This window comes from Tripterygium wilfordii, chromosome 14 (genome assembly GCF_013401445.1).
Source record: "Tripterygium wilfordii isolate XIE 37 chromosome 14, ASM1340144v1, whole genome shotgun sequence".
Lineage (NCBI taxonomy): Eukaryota > Viridiplantae > Streptophyta > Magnoliopsida > Celastrales > Celastraceae > Tripterygium > Tripterygium wilfordii.
In genome coordinates, this window is record NC_052245.1 from 8,772,346 (window position 1) to 8,790,735 (window position 18,390).

Here is an 18,390-nt window from a genome sequence, read left to right on the forward strand (position 1 = left end):
ATGCTTTCTACTCAATGCATCCGCAACCACATTTGCCTTACCCGGGTGATATTGTAAACTAAAGTCAAAACTAAAGTCATAGTCCTCTAAATACTCCATCCACCTCCTTTGTCGCAAATTCAACTCTCTTTGGGTGAATAGATACTTAAGACTCTTATGATCCGAAAAGACCTCAAATTTCTCCCCATAAAGATAATACCTCCATTGCTTCAAGGCAAATACAATTGCCGCCAACTCCAAATCGTGAACCGGATAGTTTTTCTCATGTATCTTCAATAATTAGAACCATACTCCACTACCCTATCTCTTTGCATCAACACACAACCCAACCCCACTCTGGAAGCATCATAATACACTTGGTATCCTACACTCCTCTCTGGAACCACTAATACCGGTGGAGAGGTCAACCTACCCTTCAAATCCTTAAAAGCCTTCTCACACTCATCCGACCACACAAATGGTGTACCTTTTCGCGTGAGTTGCATCATAGGTGCGGCAACACGCGAAAAATCTTGGATAAACCTCCTATAATACCCTGCTAATCTCAAGAAGCTCATAATCTTCGAAACATTCTTAGGTCTCTCCCAATTCAACACGGATTCAACCTTAGAGTTTTCTACCGCAATGCCCTCTTGCTTAATCACATGGCCTAAGAAGTTCACCTCCATAGCCCAAAACTCACATTTACTCAACTTAGCTTATAATTGATTCTCCCTCAACGTTTGTAATACTAACCTCAAGTGTTCCTCATGCTCCTCTACCATTGGAGAATAAATCAAAATATCATCAATGAACACAACCACAAATCTATCCAAAAATGGACGAAGGACCCTTTGCATCAAATCCATAAACACCGCCGGAGCATTTGTCAACCCAAATGGCATCACTAAAAACTCATAGTGCCCATATCGTGTCCTAAATGCCGTCTTTGAAATATCCTCATTTCTGATCCTCAATTGGTGGTACCCTGAACGTAAATCTATCTTAGAGAAATGCCTAGCACCTCTCAATTGATCAATCAAATCATTTATCCGTGGCAACGGATACTTGTTCTTTACCGTAACCTTATTTAATTGCCGATAATCTATACACATCCGTAACGAGCCATCTTTCTTCTTCACGAACAATACCAGTGCTCCCCACGAGGACACACTCGGTCTAATAAACCCCAAATCTTACAACTCTTCCAACTGAGTCATCAATTCCTTCAATTCTGCTGGAGCCATCCGATATGGTGGAATCGAAATTGGCTTAACATTTGGATGCAACTCAATGGTAAAGTCAATCTCCCTCTTCGGTGGTAATCCAGGTAACTTATCCGGAAATACATCCATGTACTCTTCTACCACACGTGTTGGAGTAGCTACATCACCCCTAGGTGCCGATGTAATCAAACTCGTGATTCTACAATTTTGATATGAAGGGCTGTCCATGAAGTGAGGACATGGAACACCCTTTGACCCGTGTAACTGTATCACCCCTCCTTCCGGTACATTAAGTGTGACCTTCCTCTCCCAAAAGTCCATCAACGCATGATGCTTTGTTAACCAATTTACTCCAAGGATTACATCAAAATCCTTGAAGTCTAAGACATACCAATCAGCCTTTAAGCCTATACTACCAAACCGGCACACACAATCAATAACTACACCCTCTAACGAGGTGAAATGCCCAAAAGGAGTGTCTAACGTAAACATTCACCTCATTGGAGAGATTTTCAAACTCAATGCATGCGCAAGGGACGTAGAAATGAATGATGTCGTAGCTCCTGAATCAAATAATACCTTTGCCCAACAGTTTGAAATGAGAAAGGTACCTCCAATAAAGTTAGGATGCTCAGATGCCTCATGGTGTCCTAATGCAAATGCTCTCCCCTGAGTCAATGTTGTCTGCTGCTTAGCCCCACCTCGCCCCCTTCCTCCTGACGGAACAGTAAAAGTAAGAGTTGGAGTAGGAGCTGGTGATGGTAAACCCGGTGCTTGTGACTGCTCTGAAGCTCTACCACCCCGTGGACACTCATGCTTCCTATGACCAACCGTACCACACCCATAACACTTGACTCCAATGACGGTGCACTGATTCTTCTTATGGCCCTCCCGACCGCACTTGTAACACACAATCTTGCCATCCCTTGGCCTCGAACCTTTGCCTTGCTCAACCTTCTGGCCCCTCAAGCCCTGAAACTCAGTCCTCGGTTTCTTTTGGCTACCTCCTCCACTGTCACTAATTGTTGAAGCTTTATGACCTTTCTGCACATCCCAATACTGGCGGGAGTTGCGCTCTCCTTGCTCTAACTCTAGTGCCATATCCACCGTCTCATCATAAGTCCTCACCCTAGAAGCAATCACCATCCTGCCAATGCTCGGGAGTAGACCATCTCGGTATTTCTCAGCTTTGCTTTCATCATCCGGAGCATACTTCTTCCCATACTTGTACAACTCCTCATACTTCTTGCTATACTGTGACACTGTCATCTCGGGTGTTTGCACCAAATCAAGATACTGTTTGGCCTTATCCGCCTGGAAAGACCATGGCACGAACCGCTGCATGGATAGTAACTCAAAGGACACCCAAGTCAAATCATTCTTCCTTTGATCCAAGGAATCCCACCACTCAAAATCTATCCCCCTCAAATAATATGAGATCAACGTCATCCTCCTATTGTCCGGTATAGCCAAAGTCTCCAATCGCCTGCTCACTTGGCGCAACCACTCCCCAGCCTTAAAACCCTCCCCCTCTCCAGAAAACTCGAGGGGATTTGTATTACGTAGCTGCTCCATCTCATATAACTCTCGTCCAAGCCTCGGCATAGCTCTATCCTCAATATTAGCTCCTGAAATCTGTCCCTCACCGCGGTCCACTGGTGCCCTAACCATCTAAGTCTGTACCACTTGAGCTAGTGACATCATTATCTCCACAATGTCCCTCATAGATGCTGGTGGCTCCTCAATAGTAGGAAGTGTCACCTGCACACCTGGGGTCTCCTGGCCACTCCCTATATGTGGCTCATCCTGTACAATCCCCTCCTCCCGTGTCCCTGTATCAGAATCAGGTACTGACTCCTATGTACTGGAAGTATGCCTAGTAGTACGTGTCGTCCTACCACCTTGGCCCTTAACTCGACCTCTCGGTCTCCCTCACCTGCCCTCGACACTAGGGGCCTCCGTTGTACGAGAAGATGGAATCGTCCTACGGGTATCCATCTGCATCACCACAGATAATGCAATTCAACAACAAACTCAAATAAGAGTTTATGGAGAAAGAATACATACCGAATCAGTGGAGGTTGTGACATGGCCTGGATACTCACTAACACACTATACACACTTCTCTAAACCCATACACAGATCCTATATTTCTTAACCTGGCTCCGATACCAAAATGTAACGCCTTGACCCGGAATGCGTTACTTTTGGTACCATCTAAATCAAACCATAATAAATTCAATCATCACACCACCGAAAATTTTGACAGCACCTCCCCATAATACAGAGGATGCCAACCTGGAGTAAACATGCAGCAAAATCACTAATATAATCACAACCTAGGCAGGGCCTCCGACCATCTAACAATTCATATCACAGTTTAATTCTCAATTCTAAGCAGGGCCTCAGGCCACCTAACAAATCATACAATCAATCAAATTCTCACATCTAAGCAGAGCCTCAGGCCACCTAACAGTCACACATAATTTCTCCACACAACAACATATATAATCAGCAGCCAACGCAAATAGCAATCCAGCAAACAAATAAATCGTCAGGACACAAAGTCCACAAACCCGGTTCGGGAGTCCCGATCACACGGATTTCCCTCCCTACCGTCCATACCCCAGTCAAGAATAGGGATATCACGCAACGTCTCAACTAAGAAATATAGATACGACCAAAATAGTAATAACATAAATCAAGTTTAGAACTATCCAGTCCTATCACTCTCTAGGGGTCCATCCATGTCACGCACCCTCTTCTTGATCCACGACCCTGGTACCGAAACTAGACTCACCTGTGAGGAGGGAATAGGAGAAAGAAAAGGGTGAGCGAAAGGCCCAGTAGGGAATAAGAAAGAGTAAGTGAATAACATAAGGCTGAAATATTAAAGAAAGGCACAAATGCAACAATATGATAGCTAACATCATGTACACCAAACACAAGTAGATAACCACACCATACGAGATCCTAACTTGACCCACCGACATCCCTACACATATCGGGACCCTGAACAGCCCAACGGCATCATTGCATGGTGTTTCGAGCACATATGGAATCCTGATCCGGCCCACCAGCATTCCCGTAGTTATGGGAACCCTGAACGGCCCAACGGCATTCCACATTTCATATCAATCACAACTAGGAGATATACGGGTCCATACCTGACATCTTCCATGCAATTACAATGCATGTCCAACATGGTTATGCAATAGGGTATACATACAACCTAAATATATATATATACTACTACATGATGCATGTTCAAGAGTAAATCATGCTCAATGGAAGATTGAACAAGTAGGGTATGCAATATAATTCAAATCATACAGTAAGGATATCACAAAGTGGGGTTGTTCTCCCGTAGGTGCAATTAAGGCGAGAACCAATTTTAATGAACATTGGGAAAGAGAAATATTCGTAATAGGATAACATATTCAAGAGAATAACAAAGGTGGAATTTCCCTACCTCGCACTTCAAAAACTAGTTATGTAAACCAATACTCAACCTTGAATTCTCGGGCCTCAATCAACCTATTATTCGATAAGCCCATCCTCCAATCAATATACAAACAACTTCAATTTCACATATCTAACACAAATTAACCCAATAAATCAAGAAAACCCTTACCTTCTCTTACCCAAATCTTTCCAAGTTCTTGAACTTCACCTACTCAAGCTTGCTGCTCCAATCAACAATAGAATCTAGCAATACAACCATAAACAAGTCTAAATCAACCTATTAAATCACTAATTTCATCTAATTTAAAGATTTTTCCCCAAATCCACAAAACCCACAAAACCCTATAATCCCAAATCACCCAATCTCTAAATACTAGCTTTTAGCTTTAAGAAACTTACCAAGGTTGTAGAAACAAGTAGAAGGAAGGGATTCAAGCTTCCTTTAGGCCTCAAATGATGTCGAAACTCATGGATTTGAGTTTGGGTTCAAACCTTGAAAGATTAGAATAAAGAGAGGAATTTAAGAATATGTAAACTAGAGAGAGAAGTTATGAATCCAACTTGAAACAACATGAAAGAGAATAATCTTACCTTGGTTGATGATCTTAGATTGATGGGAGGGAGGAAATTTGAGAGAAAATGAGGTTTAGGGTTTGTTTAGGTCGGGTATTTTGAAAGAAATTGCGAAAATGGGTGTTTTAAACAAATCTCGGGTGAAAAATTTAAGGAGCTGTTCGAACACCCACATAGGTGTCCGGACACCTATGCTAAAAATCCACCTGTTTCAGTTTCTTCTATATCTGTCCGGATGGCTTTTAATAACTGTCTGGACGGTTACTCTTGTAGTCAAAAATTTCAGTTTTAAAACCACTCATACACCCCCCAAATCACTCGGTATTAATTTCTAATGATTATATATATATATACATACTCAACATGTGTTGGTCCTACCTAATTTCTAAAAGAAAAGAAGTTCGGGGTATGACAGCGCCAATAAGGCAAATCCTAGAGGATGCACTTCTTGGTCCAATTACGTTCTTGGCCATAGCCTGGCAATGATAATGACCCCGTATCAATGATCTTTGGAAAGTTCCAAACTCCTGCCAGCATTTCTTCCCCAGACAAACGTGGAGGAGGTTTTGATCTCTCGATTCGATTCTCGAAAAATGCATCCTTGTTCAGCCTAAAAGGATGTGTCATATCCAAAAATTGTTTGTGACAATCAAACCATGAATTTTTTCTACCATTTTTCAAGGTAAATGCCTTTGAACACACCATGCAGCAAGGACATGCTAATTTTCCCTGAGTCATCCATCCATACAACATACCATAGGCAGGAAAATCATTGGTAGTCCATATCAATGAAGCTCTCATAACAAAATTTTCTTTCATGTACATGATATGGATTTAATTACAAACGCACAAATCGCACAAGTAATAAACTGATGAGTAAATTATCGTTCCCAGAGGATGTATTCACAATCAAAATTAATGTTAAACAAGCAACAACTATGTAAATTGGGTGAAAAGGATGAGTGATTGGTTTTGTTTTTAACTAAACTAAAACAAAGAACAAAAGAGCAATTAAGTAAACAAAAATGTAATCAAAGATGGAAAGCACTAGGGTACTTAATTTCACCTCACCTATCCAATTCAACTCCCTTGGTCCCTTAATCCTTAATTCATCTCTCAATAATGACAATCAATTTCCTAACCTATTCAATGTTCCATTCCTAGATACATCAAACATATTTTCAATATAATTCCCTGTTAATCCTAATAATCGAATTAATATATCGAAAACCCATTAAGAACTATGGAAATCATTTAGCGATTGCATAAGTCACAAACCTATATTCCTTGAAATCGATTGACGCCGGGGATAGCAAAACGGACAGTCATTGCACTATTGACGTGAAGTTTAAGATGAACCTGCATGCCTGTAGAAAGTGAAGTCCAACAAAAGCCATCGGAAAATGAATTCTTTTCCCTTTAAGTTTGGGATTACTAGATTCTGTAATTCATTATGGATTAGAGTTTGAGCTACTCTCAGACTCTGTCTTCGGGGTTGAACGAGGTTTGCAGGAAGCAATATCTAAATTTTTTAAAAAAAACAGATGCTGAAGGAAATCTGAAAAAAAGAAAAAAAAAAAAAAGAAATTATATGACCATATGTAGTGATCGCTCGATAAGGTTACGATATGAAATAAAGGAATAGACTATGATAGACTATCCTTAAGAGAGAATATATATATATATATATATATATATATATAATGTATATGTATATATGTATTCATAGGTATGGTGCAGCATCACATGCACAAAAGTCAAATTTTGTTGCTTTAAAACAAAACATATATATCATATATATGAGATGCAATTTTTTTAAAACAACAAAGCAACTGGGAAGCACGGTATTGGTGATGAAAAAAAAAAGTGAAGCTGACATATAACAAAAGAAAGAATGTACCTTTTATGCGTGATATGTGAAAGAAGGAGTATACTTGCTCCATGGTATACGTTGGCTTTATATAAGCCTAATTTCATTCTAACCTCCTATATCAAGTAGAATTAGTTACAAATTACCAAATACAAGTCAAATTGTGATTAGAAAAAAAAATTATTAGATAATTCAAGACTTAAATTATCTAGTCTTTGATAACTTAAGTCTTGAGGGGGCATTTGTAGACATAAAAAATTGTTGCCCAATTAAATAAAATAGTGGGCTTTAAACGGGCTCTAAATTAAAATAATTTATGAAACCCAAATAAAATTAAGTTAGTTAAATGGATAAAATCTAAGATAAGTGCAAATAAAATCAAATTCAAATAAAATAAAAATAAAATCAAAGAGATAATCTTTGATAAGTGATTTCACTACAATACCCTTAATGTCAAGGGTTAAGGCCAAGGGTACATCAAGTAAATTTCCCTTCTCCCTTTGCCTATAAATACCAAGCTCATTTGGAAAAATGGAAAGAGAAACAAAATGAGAGATAAACCATCTAAAGACTCTCTCAAATTTCCTTTAAGTTCAAGTTCTCTAAATCCATAATTCTTAGAATTCCTTCAAGTCTCAAGTCCAAGTCAAGTCCCGGAAGTGAAAAGTTCAAATTCTCTAAATCCAGAATTCTTAAAGTTCCTTCAAGTCTCAAGTCCAAGTCAAGTCTCGAAAGTGAAAATTTCAAATTCTCTAAATTCGAAGTTCTTAGAATTCCTTCAAGTCTCAAGTCAAAGTCAAGTCTCGGAACTGAAAAGTCTAAGTTCTTCAAGTCCCAAATTCAAGTCCAGCAATTAAATCCAACAGGGGTTTATTACAAATTCATAGAATTTGTTAGAAGTGTTCAACTAAAAAACAGAGGATTCCATATTCGGGTGGAATATGTCAAGAGAAGAGATCAAGTCCACTTTGAGTTACATATTTGTAATTTGTACCAAGTTCTAAGTGTATTTAATTTATACTGAGAAATTTGTTGTGTACAGGCACAACCTCAGTAGTCTGAGACGAAGAGCCATTGGCACCCTGTGTGTCCATTGGCGCCTCCATGATGATCAATTGATCCTCTTGCAGTGTAGTTGAACATATATCTCTACAAAAGTGACTCAGCTCAGTAATGGCAGCCTATATGGGCTTCGACAATAGCCGAAATGCAATTGGAAGGACTCATTCCTTGAAAACAAGGCAGTCGTGACTTTTTCATCCTGAACAGCTTTCCTCCTCTCATGTCTCGCACCTGGCTATGTTGGAGGCATAACCGTCTGGCAACTTTAAACTGGATACCCAATGGCGAATAACCTTTTTTTGCTCCATGGTGAGACAAAATCGTCCTTTCGGTTTGACAGATTTACCGTTACCATTCTCCACCAACTCTAAAGCTTTGCGTTATACAGTAATACGGAAGGTCTAATCGAGACTTAACATGATCCTTTGTTCTTCCCTTAATGTCCATACATGTATTGAAAATGTTATCAAAGACATTCTTCTCAATATGCATGACATCAAGGTTATGTCGTATTTGGTTGTTGCGCCAATAAGGCAAATCCTAGAAGATGCTTTTCTTGGTCCAATTACATTCTTGGCCATAGCCCGGCAATGATAATGACCCCGTATCAGTGATCTTTGGAAAGTTTCAAACTCGTGCCAACACTTCTTCCCCAGACAAAAGTGGAGGAGGTTTTGATCTCTCAATTCGATTCTTGAAAATGCATCCTTGTTCCGCTTAAAAGGATGTGTCGTATCCAAAAATTGTTTGTGACAATCAAACCATGAATTTTTTCTACCATTTTTCAAGGTAAATGCCTTTGAACGCTCCATGCAACAAAGACATGCTAATTTTCCTTGAGTCATCCATCCATACAACATACCATAGGCAGGAAAATCATTGATAGTCCATATCAATGAAGCTCTCATAACAAAATTTTCTTTCATGTACATGATATGGATTTAATTGCAAGCGCACAAATCGCACAAGTAATAAACTGATGAGTAAATTATCGTTCACACGAGGATGTATTGACGATCAAAATTAATGTTAAACGAGCAACAACTATGTAAATTGGGTGAAAAGGATGAGTGGTTGGTTTTGTTTTTAACTAAACTAAAACAAAGAACAAAAGAGCAATTAAGTAAACAAAAATGTAATCAAAGATGGAAAGCACTAGGGTACTTAATTTCACCTCACCTACCAAATTCAACTCCCTTGGTCCCTTAATCCCTAATTCATCTCTCAATAATGACAATCGATTTCCTAACCTATTCAATGTTCTATTCCTAGATACATCAAACATATTTTCAATATAATTCCCTGTTATTCCTAACAATCGGATTAATATATCGAAAACCCATTAAGAACTATAGAAATCATTTAGCGATTGCATAAGTCACAAACCTATATTCCTATGGTTCATGCACCCTATGTCATCTATGGCTTAAGGCAAACCCTAGATATCTCCTTCCAGTCTCAATCTAAGAAACAAAACATTTAGATGGTGATCAAGCATCCGAAAGCATTAAGCACACCCATAGACAATCAATAAGAGAGAGAAATCAAGAAATAATGAAACCAAGTTTATTGAATCTTCAAGGTTTGGTTACATTAAGACCCTAGAAAAGAAATCTAGCCACTAATGGAAGCAAAAGACATCACTAAACACAAGAAATCAACCATAGAAACTAGGATAGAAAAAGAGAGAGGAAACCCCCTTGTATACCCTCCCCTTCTCCAAGCTCCAAAGGTGCCTCCAAGCTCTCCAATGGTGGTTGAATGTGTGAGAATGTGAGAGATCCCCTTTAAAACCCTAAAGACTCTCTATTTAAACCCCTCTAAACCCCGTAGTCGTTTATAATGGTGATTGATGTCATTTTGAGTCTGACCCACATGAGTTTAGGGTGTTTTTGAAAATCTTGAAAGTGTAGAAATAGCGATCTATGCTAGTCCGATAGCTCGGAATTGGGGCCAGATTGATCAGATTTTCATTCTGGGAAGTCTTCATTAAACTAGTCCGATCGATCGAACCATATAGCCGATTGATCGGAATTCTTCACTGGCAGATTGTGCAACTTTCTTCAATCCTTGCTCTGATTTGACTCCAATTCGTCTCGTATGCTACTAGGCACCTGCAATGTGAAAATATACAATTCTTAGGTAACATAAATCCCAATTTGACTCTAAATGATACAAGATTGCATGTAAAGGATGTATAATTATATGTATATAATTATCACATCAAACACCCCCACACTTAGCCTTTGCTCATCCTCGAGCAAACTAATTATCAAAGGACAAGAGCTCTCAATTCAGCTCAAATGAAAATCAAAACAAATAATAGTACATCAAAAATAAGAAACTAAACTACGCCACATTCATAGGGCTGACGATGGCACTTAGCATGTGTCACAGGCCTTTAAACCCCTAGGTGCCCCTAGTAGAAGGAGTTGTGTCTCCCGAGGGTTTACCAGAATGATACCCACAAACATTAAAAACTTCAATGCCAAAATTCATGTCATCAACAAAAGTATAAAATGGATTCTCAATTGCAACCTTATCCACACTAACAAATCAAGCATTAGGGAAATCAAATCAATAAAAGCAGTCCTTCAAGAATCTTATCTTATCCACTTTGCTTAAAATTTCAAGAATTAATGCACATAATGGATTTCACTCAATATTTGGCGTCAAAGTGACATAAACAATGGCCATGTAATCTTCCAAGAACAATAAGAATCAAAGAGCAAATACAATGAGCATTTATTCAAACTTCATTCTTATTCACATTTTTTTTCTTTCTTTTTCTTCTCAAAGGTGACTTGTGCAATGTTCAACCTCCTTAAGCTTTCTAAATGATCCATGTAATGAGCTTTTGACCAATGATTCCCAATCTAGTTGGTTTAGGGCACTAGGTGTAAAGACACCCGAACGGATCTAATTACCCAAGTCAAAAAGGCTACGAGGTTAAACTAGTCACCAAGGTACTCTAACATTCATTTCCTACCTTTTTACGCGAAACTCATTGCTTGCTAGGCAAGAGGCCCGGTTACTCGGCAGAAAACTTATGAAAGAAACCATTTATTCATAAACATAATTTTTTTTCTCAATCAAGGTGTTACCTATAGTGCACGGGATTGTGAAACTACCCGGATCATCTTGCTTAATTAGGAGCTTCTTTTGCACAAGGGCACTACACTCTTTGGTTAATTGTATCTTTCATGCTCCTTCAAATTTTGCTTCTTGGATAAGATCTCTTTCATAAACTTGTCATAGCAAGAAATTTGCTCTAAGGCCTCGACAAAGGGGATGTTCACTTGAAGCTTCTTGAATACCTCCAAGAACTTAGAGAATTGATCATCATTTTTCTTGTTGCTCTTTAACCTTTGAGGAAATGGCATTGGAGGCACATAAGTTTTGACTGGAGGTGCGGGGAGAGAACTATCAGGCCAATCCAGCTCAACTGCATATCGTGTTTGCACATTCAGATCATCTTCTGACTTTTTAGCTTTTTCTGGGACTGGCCGATTGATTGGGATGGGGTCCGATCGATCGGAAATTGGCTCGGGCACATTTTCTTCAAAGGGTTCCGATCGATCGGGAATACCCTCCGATCGATCGGAAATGCCCCCTGGACACTTTTTAGCTTCTTCGTCCCCTATTTTCCTGCACACCTTCTTTTCCTGTAAAATTTTTGACTTTTCGACATTAAGATCAGCAGCATTTTGAACTACCTTATCAGGATGAAGAGTAATTGTCATGCATTGCTCTTTGTCCTTCCTTTTTGGATTCGATTTCGGTTGGCTTGGCAAGGTACCTCTTTCTCTAAATGACAAATTGTTAGCTATTTGCCCCATTTGTACCTCAAGATTTCGGATGGAAGCTCCATAGTTTTGCATCAAAGTTATTTGAGCTTGTAGAGTGGCATCGGTTTTGCTCATGTATTGCTCCGTCCTTGTCATAAATTGGGAGGTATGAGTTATAAGTGTATCTAGGCCTCCGACAAGCTTTGAGAACATCTCATCAATATCTCTCTTCTTCTCTTGGGGCTGCCTAGATGTTAAGGATTTTGCATAATTTGAGAATTGCTCCAAGAGAAATTGGGGTGATTCCTGTATCCCGGATTATAGAAGTTGGAATAAGGATCATTTCAAGGTTGATTGAAATTACCTCCACCAATGGCATTCGCTTGCTCACTAGAGTTTGATGGAGACGCAATAAGACATACCCCCTTAGGATGACCACCACTACAATAATCACAAGAAACATAGGTAGCAGTGTTTTGGATAGCATGTACCCCTTGAGCTTCACTCATAGACAATTCATCAATCTTCTTTGCCATAATAGTCAAGGTAGACATAACTTCATTATCTCTACAACTTCCCCCTTGCTTTGGATTCCCCCTCACCGAGGACCAAGAGTTAGTGGTCTTGGCCACTTTATCAAGTAATTCCTTGGCCTCCTCTTGATTCTTAGTCATGAATGAACCTCCCACGGCTGCATCAATAGTCTCTTTAGTATGCATACTCAACCTATTATAGAAAGCTTGGTACACAACCCATTCCGAAAGTCTGTGGTTTAGGCAACTTCGAATAATGTCTATAAAGCGCTCTCAAGCCTCAAAAAATGATTTAAGATCTTTTTGAGCAAAGGAGATGATATCAGCCCTAATTTGCATCGCCTTGGCCGGAGAAAAGAATTTCTTCAGGAATTGCTCCGCCATCTCATCCCAAGTGGTGATAGAATTTGGAGGCAAGGACATCAACCATCCCTTAGCCTTGTCCCTTAAAGAGAATGGGAATAACCTCAACAAGATAGCATCCTTAGAAGCTCCATTAATCCCAAAAGTAGTGCACATATGCAAGAAAGAGCGAAGATGGACATTGGGCTCTTCATTAGGAAGACCATAGCAATTCATCGAATTAGAGATAATGTTGATGATAGCCGGCTTGATCTCAAAATTAGTAGCATTGATAGGAGGATAGCGGATGCTTGAAGGATTTGTATCCCAACTAGGCCTAGCACAATCCTCAAGAAAGCGAGGATCAAATTGCCTAGGAGGGTTTTCAACCTCTTTACCACCATTTCTTCCATTAGCGCCTCCACCATTACCATTGCCATCATTAGCATTTAAACCACCACCTAGCTCACCAATATTCCCCCTCCCTTGATTGTCTCCGACACCTTCCATTTGATTATTAATAAGCTCCCGTCTAAGATTGAGAAGAGTCCTTTCAATCTCCAACTCAATAGCAATTAATTTCAGATTAAGAGAACGTCTTCCCAAGCTCATACAAGAGAAAGAATTCTGCAGAAAAATAAAAACCGATTAACACAATTGAAAACCAAATTTGACACAAAAAAAACTACCTCAATCCCCGGCAACGGAGCCAAAAACTTGATATGGATTTAATTGCAAGCGCACAAATCACACAGGTAATAAAATGATGAGTAAATTATCGTTCTCACGAGGATGTGTTGGCAATCAAAATTAATGTCAAACAAGCAACAACTATGTAAATTGGGTGAAAAGGATGAGTGGTTGGTTTTCTTGTTAACTAAACTAAAACAAAGAACAAAAGAACAATTAAGTAAACACAAATGTAATTAAAGAGGGAAAATTCTAGGGTACTTAATTTCACCCTCACCTATCCAATTCAACTCCCTTGATCCCTTAATCCCTAGTTTATCTCTCAATAATGACAATCGATTTCCCAACTTAATCAAAGTTCAATTCCTAGATACATCAAACATATTTTCAATATAATTCCCTGTCATTCCTAACAATCGGATTAATATATCGAAAACCCATTAAGAACTATGGAAATCATTTAGCGATTGCATAAGTTACAAACCTATATTCCTATGATTCATGCACCCTATGTCATCTATGGCTTAAGGCAAACCCTAGATATCTCCTTCCAGTCTCAATCTAAGAAACAAAGCATTTAGATGGCGATCAAGCATCCGAAAGCATTAAGCACACCCATAGACAATCAATAAGAGAGAGAAATCAAGAAATAAGGAAACCAAGTTTATTAAATCTTCAAGGTTTGGTTACATTAAGACCCTAGAAAAGAAATCTAGCCACTCATGGAAGCAAAATACATCACTAAACACAAGAAATCAACCATAGAAACTAGGATAGAAAAGGAGAGAGGAAAGCCCCTTGTAGACCCGCTTCTTCTCCAAACTCCAAATGTGCCTCCAAGCTCTCCAATGGTGGTAGAATGTGTGAGAATGTGAGAGATCCACTTTAAAACCCTAAAGACTCTCTATTTAAACCCCTCTAAACCCCATAGTCGTTTATAATGATGATTGGTGTCATTTTGAGTCGGATCCACATGAGTTTAGGGTGTTTTTTGAAATCTTGACAGTGCATAAATTGCGATTTGGGCTGGTCCGATAGATTGGAATTGGGGCCCGATCGATCGGATTTTCATTTTGGGAAGTCTTCAATAAATTGGTCCGATCGATCGGACCATATGGCCGATCTATCGAAATTCTTCACTGGCAAATTCTGTAACTTTCTTCAATCTTTGCTCCTATTTGACTCCAATTCATCCCTATGCTCCTAGGCACCTGCAATGTGAAAATATACAATTCTTCAGTAACATAAATCCCAATTTGACTCTAAACGATACAAGATTGCATGTAAAGGATGTATAATTATACGTATATAATTATCACATCAGTACACATCATAGGATATCACACCTTCGTACCACAACTAATTGAGCTCCTCTATTAGAGGATGTAGATAAACATCGATTTTGCGCTTCAGATTTTGAGGACCCGGAATGATTATTGTAAGGAACATAAACTCCCGTTTTATGCACATCTCAGGCGGTAAATTATAAGAAGTCAAAATGACAGGCCAACATGAATAGTTCTTACTAGATTGTCCAAAAGGAGTGAATCCATCCACACACAAACCTAATCTTATATTTCGCGAGTCTGAAGCAAAATTTTGATATGTTCAGTCAAAGTGTTTTCATGCTTCTCCATCTGATGGATGACACAGGTTGTTGGACTTGCTTCGATGCTCATAATGCCATCTCATGGTCTTTGCTGTAACTATTGAACTATAAAGCCTCTGAAGTCTGGGAATCAAAGGAAGGTACCATATACGTTTAACCGAAATATCCTTGTAATTTCCTCGTCCAATTCTCCGAGGTTTATAGCGGTCTACCCCGTAAAATTTGCATTGCCTCTCATTCGCGCCATCCTTATAGTATATCATACAACCATTCGTACAACAATCGATTCGTTGATACCCAAGTCCGAGTTTAGACACCGACTTTTTGGTTTGATAGAAGTCCGTAGGCATCCTATTATCTTCTGACATAGTCTCTTTCATTAGATAAACGATGTCATCGAAACAACCCTATGGCATATTGTAGGCATCTTTAATGCTTAATAACCTCATCACAACTGACAACTCTGAGTGTGACTCGCATCCGTCCCATAATGGAGCTTGGGCAGTAGACAACATTTCAAAGAAAGCTTGCACATCGAGATTAGGAAGTTCCGGCACAAAATGTTGGTTCTTTTCCTCTCCTTGTAAGAACTAATTCCTAATTGAAGGTCCAGTAGCATCCATCACCATCTGCTCGTATGGATTGAAATTACCCCGATTATTGTCTTGTCAGTAATAATTTACAGCATCTGCTTACACATCAGCAGTCACCACAGTGGGAATTTCAAGCATTTCTTCACCATGAGTTGTCCAATAATGATATCCAAGCTGAAAACCTTTTTTGTATAAGTGCACCCATATATCATCCAACCTCTGAAATCTTGTGTATTTACACCCCACGCATGGACACCTTATTGTTCCAGTGTCCACAAATAATGGATTATTTCTCCACGCATAAGAAATGAACTCCTCCACCCCAATAAAAAAACTTATCATTAGGTCCTATTCGATTGGGTCTGACCCTGTTGTACATCCATTTACGAGACTCATGAACCTCCATTGTCAAAGGAAAAAGATGAAGCAAGGAAGATGAAGGGGAAGAACATAATGAAAAAAGAGAGAAATGGGCAAAAGGGGCAGCAACAATATACTAAAATTATTTTATGACATATTAGTGACGGAATTTGCTATGGAATTATTTCTGTTGCAAACTTTGTGTCAGAAAAAGTATATTTCCGAAAGATTTTAATGTCAGAAGATAAAATGTAACGACGGAATTTGCGACGGAATTATTTCCACCACTAATTTATATCAGAAAAAAGTAAGATTTTCTGAACAGGTTGTTAGGAGATAAGATTTAGCGACGGAATTTCTTGTCCGTCGCTACGTTTTTGCGTCGGCATTTGATTCCATGGCTAAGCTTGCGATGGAATTTGTATTCCGTCGCTAAGTTGCAAATGTTGGCAGGATTCGCGTTATAAACTGCAACGACATTTACGATGGACTTTTGCAACGAAATTTGATTACGTACTAAATCTGTTGCTAAAGTCCGTCGCTGTTCTGTTGCAAATATTGGCGGGAATTCGTGCCATAAACTACAATGGAATTTGTAACGACTTTTTTTGCAACTGAAAAGTCTGTTGCAAATTCCGTCACGAAATGTTCCAAAATTTTAACAAACTTTAGCAAAGGAAATTTGTGGAAAGTCCGTCGCAAAATCTAAGATTTGCAACGGAAAAATGTCCGTCGCAAATATCCATCGCTAAATAGTTGTTTTCTTGTAGTGTAATATGCTGAAGAAAAGATAATGGTTAATGCAAGAAGACACAATACACCCCCCACCTAATAATAAGATTCATCTCATGTAGGCAACTCATCACTTACGTTTTCTTGCCTAAGTATTCGACATTTGCAGATTTCAGTTGTGAAGGCACGAACCAGAAATAAGGGATCCAAAAAGAGGCAAGAATAGACATTTGTCCTTCCAGAGACTTTCTCGATAGTTTGGGATCCATTTCTGATCGATCAGGAAACAATTGATCAAGTTATAGTTTTCTTCCAAAGACTTTTTCGATCGATCGTAACTGATTTTCGATCGACTGAAATACTATTGACAGCATGTGCAAATTTCACGAAAAAAGCCCCAACTCAAGTGGGTCTTACCCAAAACGATTTTAACGACTTCTCAAAATGACACATGGGTTTTAAGGGGTATAAAAGAGTAGATAATAGGGTTTATCTCATTCTTGGAGGCTAGAGATTGAAGACACACATTGGGGGTAGTCATTGGAGCTTGGAGAAGAAGAAGAAGGTTCTGAAGGGGGTCTCTTCTATTTCTCCTTTATCCTTGCAACTATGGTTTTCTTTCATTGTATTATGATGTATCTTAACTCCATGAGTGGCTAGATTCTTTTGCTAGGCTCGTAATGTAACCTAACTTTTAATGATTCAATAAAATTGGCTTTGATTTCTCTTGATTTTTATCTATTGTTGATTGTTTATGGGTGTGCTTAATGTTTTTGGATGTTTCGCCATCATTTAATTGATTTATTGCCTAGATTGAGACCGAAAGGAGATATCTAGGATTTTTCTCTTACCATAGACATCATAGGTTGCATGAAGCATATGAATATAGGGGCATGACCTATGCAATCGCTACACGGTTAATCCATAAATTTTAATGGGTCTTTGTCTCTTGAACCCGATTGTTAGGAATAACAGGGGGTTAAGGATAGAGGCACTTTTGGTGTAACCAGGAATGGAGCATCGGATAGGATAGAGAGACCGATTGTCAACAATGAGGTAGTTATTTAGGAGATTAAGGAGCCAAGGGAGCTGAATCGAATAAGGGACGGTGAAATTAGGTACCCTATTACTTTTCATTCTTGAGTTCAATCTTGTTCTTGCTTAGTCGCTTAATTTAGTTGTTAATCACTTTTTAATACTTGCTTTAGTTTAGAACAAACCAAATCCAAACTAATTCGCTTCTCCGTTTTAGTATAATTGTAGCTTTGATTGATATTGAATTAAATTGCCAAAATCTCTGTGGGACGATACTCTACTCTCTCTTTATTACTTGCACGATTTTGTATACTTACGAATTTGCACCAACAAGTTTTTAGCGTCGTTGTTAGGGATTGAGGCAGTTTAATTTTGTTTTGATTTTGGTTATTAATTGTGCTAACTTGTTTTTTTTCTTTCTTGAAAAAAATTATTTCTCTTGTATGAGTTTGGGAAGGCGTGCTTTTAGCTTGGATTTAGCTTGCTTCGATCCAGAGATTGAGAGAACCCTTCTCCATCTTAGACGGGAGCAT

The 18,390-nt window shown here is 38.8% G+C and overlaps 1 protein-coding gene across 1 annotated transcript; it reads right to left on the minus strand.

The window, feature by feature from the left end:
• Positions 1 to 1,697: 1,697 nt before the first annotated feature.
• LOC120014185 lies at positions 1,698 to 2,876 on the minus strand. Its single transcript, XM_038866104.1, has one exon. It carries the CDS (start codon positions 2,874 to 2,876, stop codon positions 1,698 to 1,700), a length of 1,179 nt encoding a protein of 392 aa, XP_038722032.1.
• Between the last annotated feature and the right edge of the window lie 15,514 nt (positions 2,877 to 18,390).

Excerpts from the sequence above, each read along its gene's own strand:
- LOC120014185 (XM_038866104.1), bottom strand. The coding sequence starts at position 2,876 with ATGGTTAGGGCACCAGTGGACCGCGGTGAGGGACAGATTTCAGGAGCT.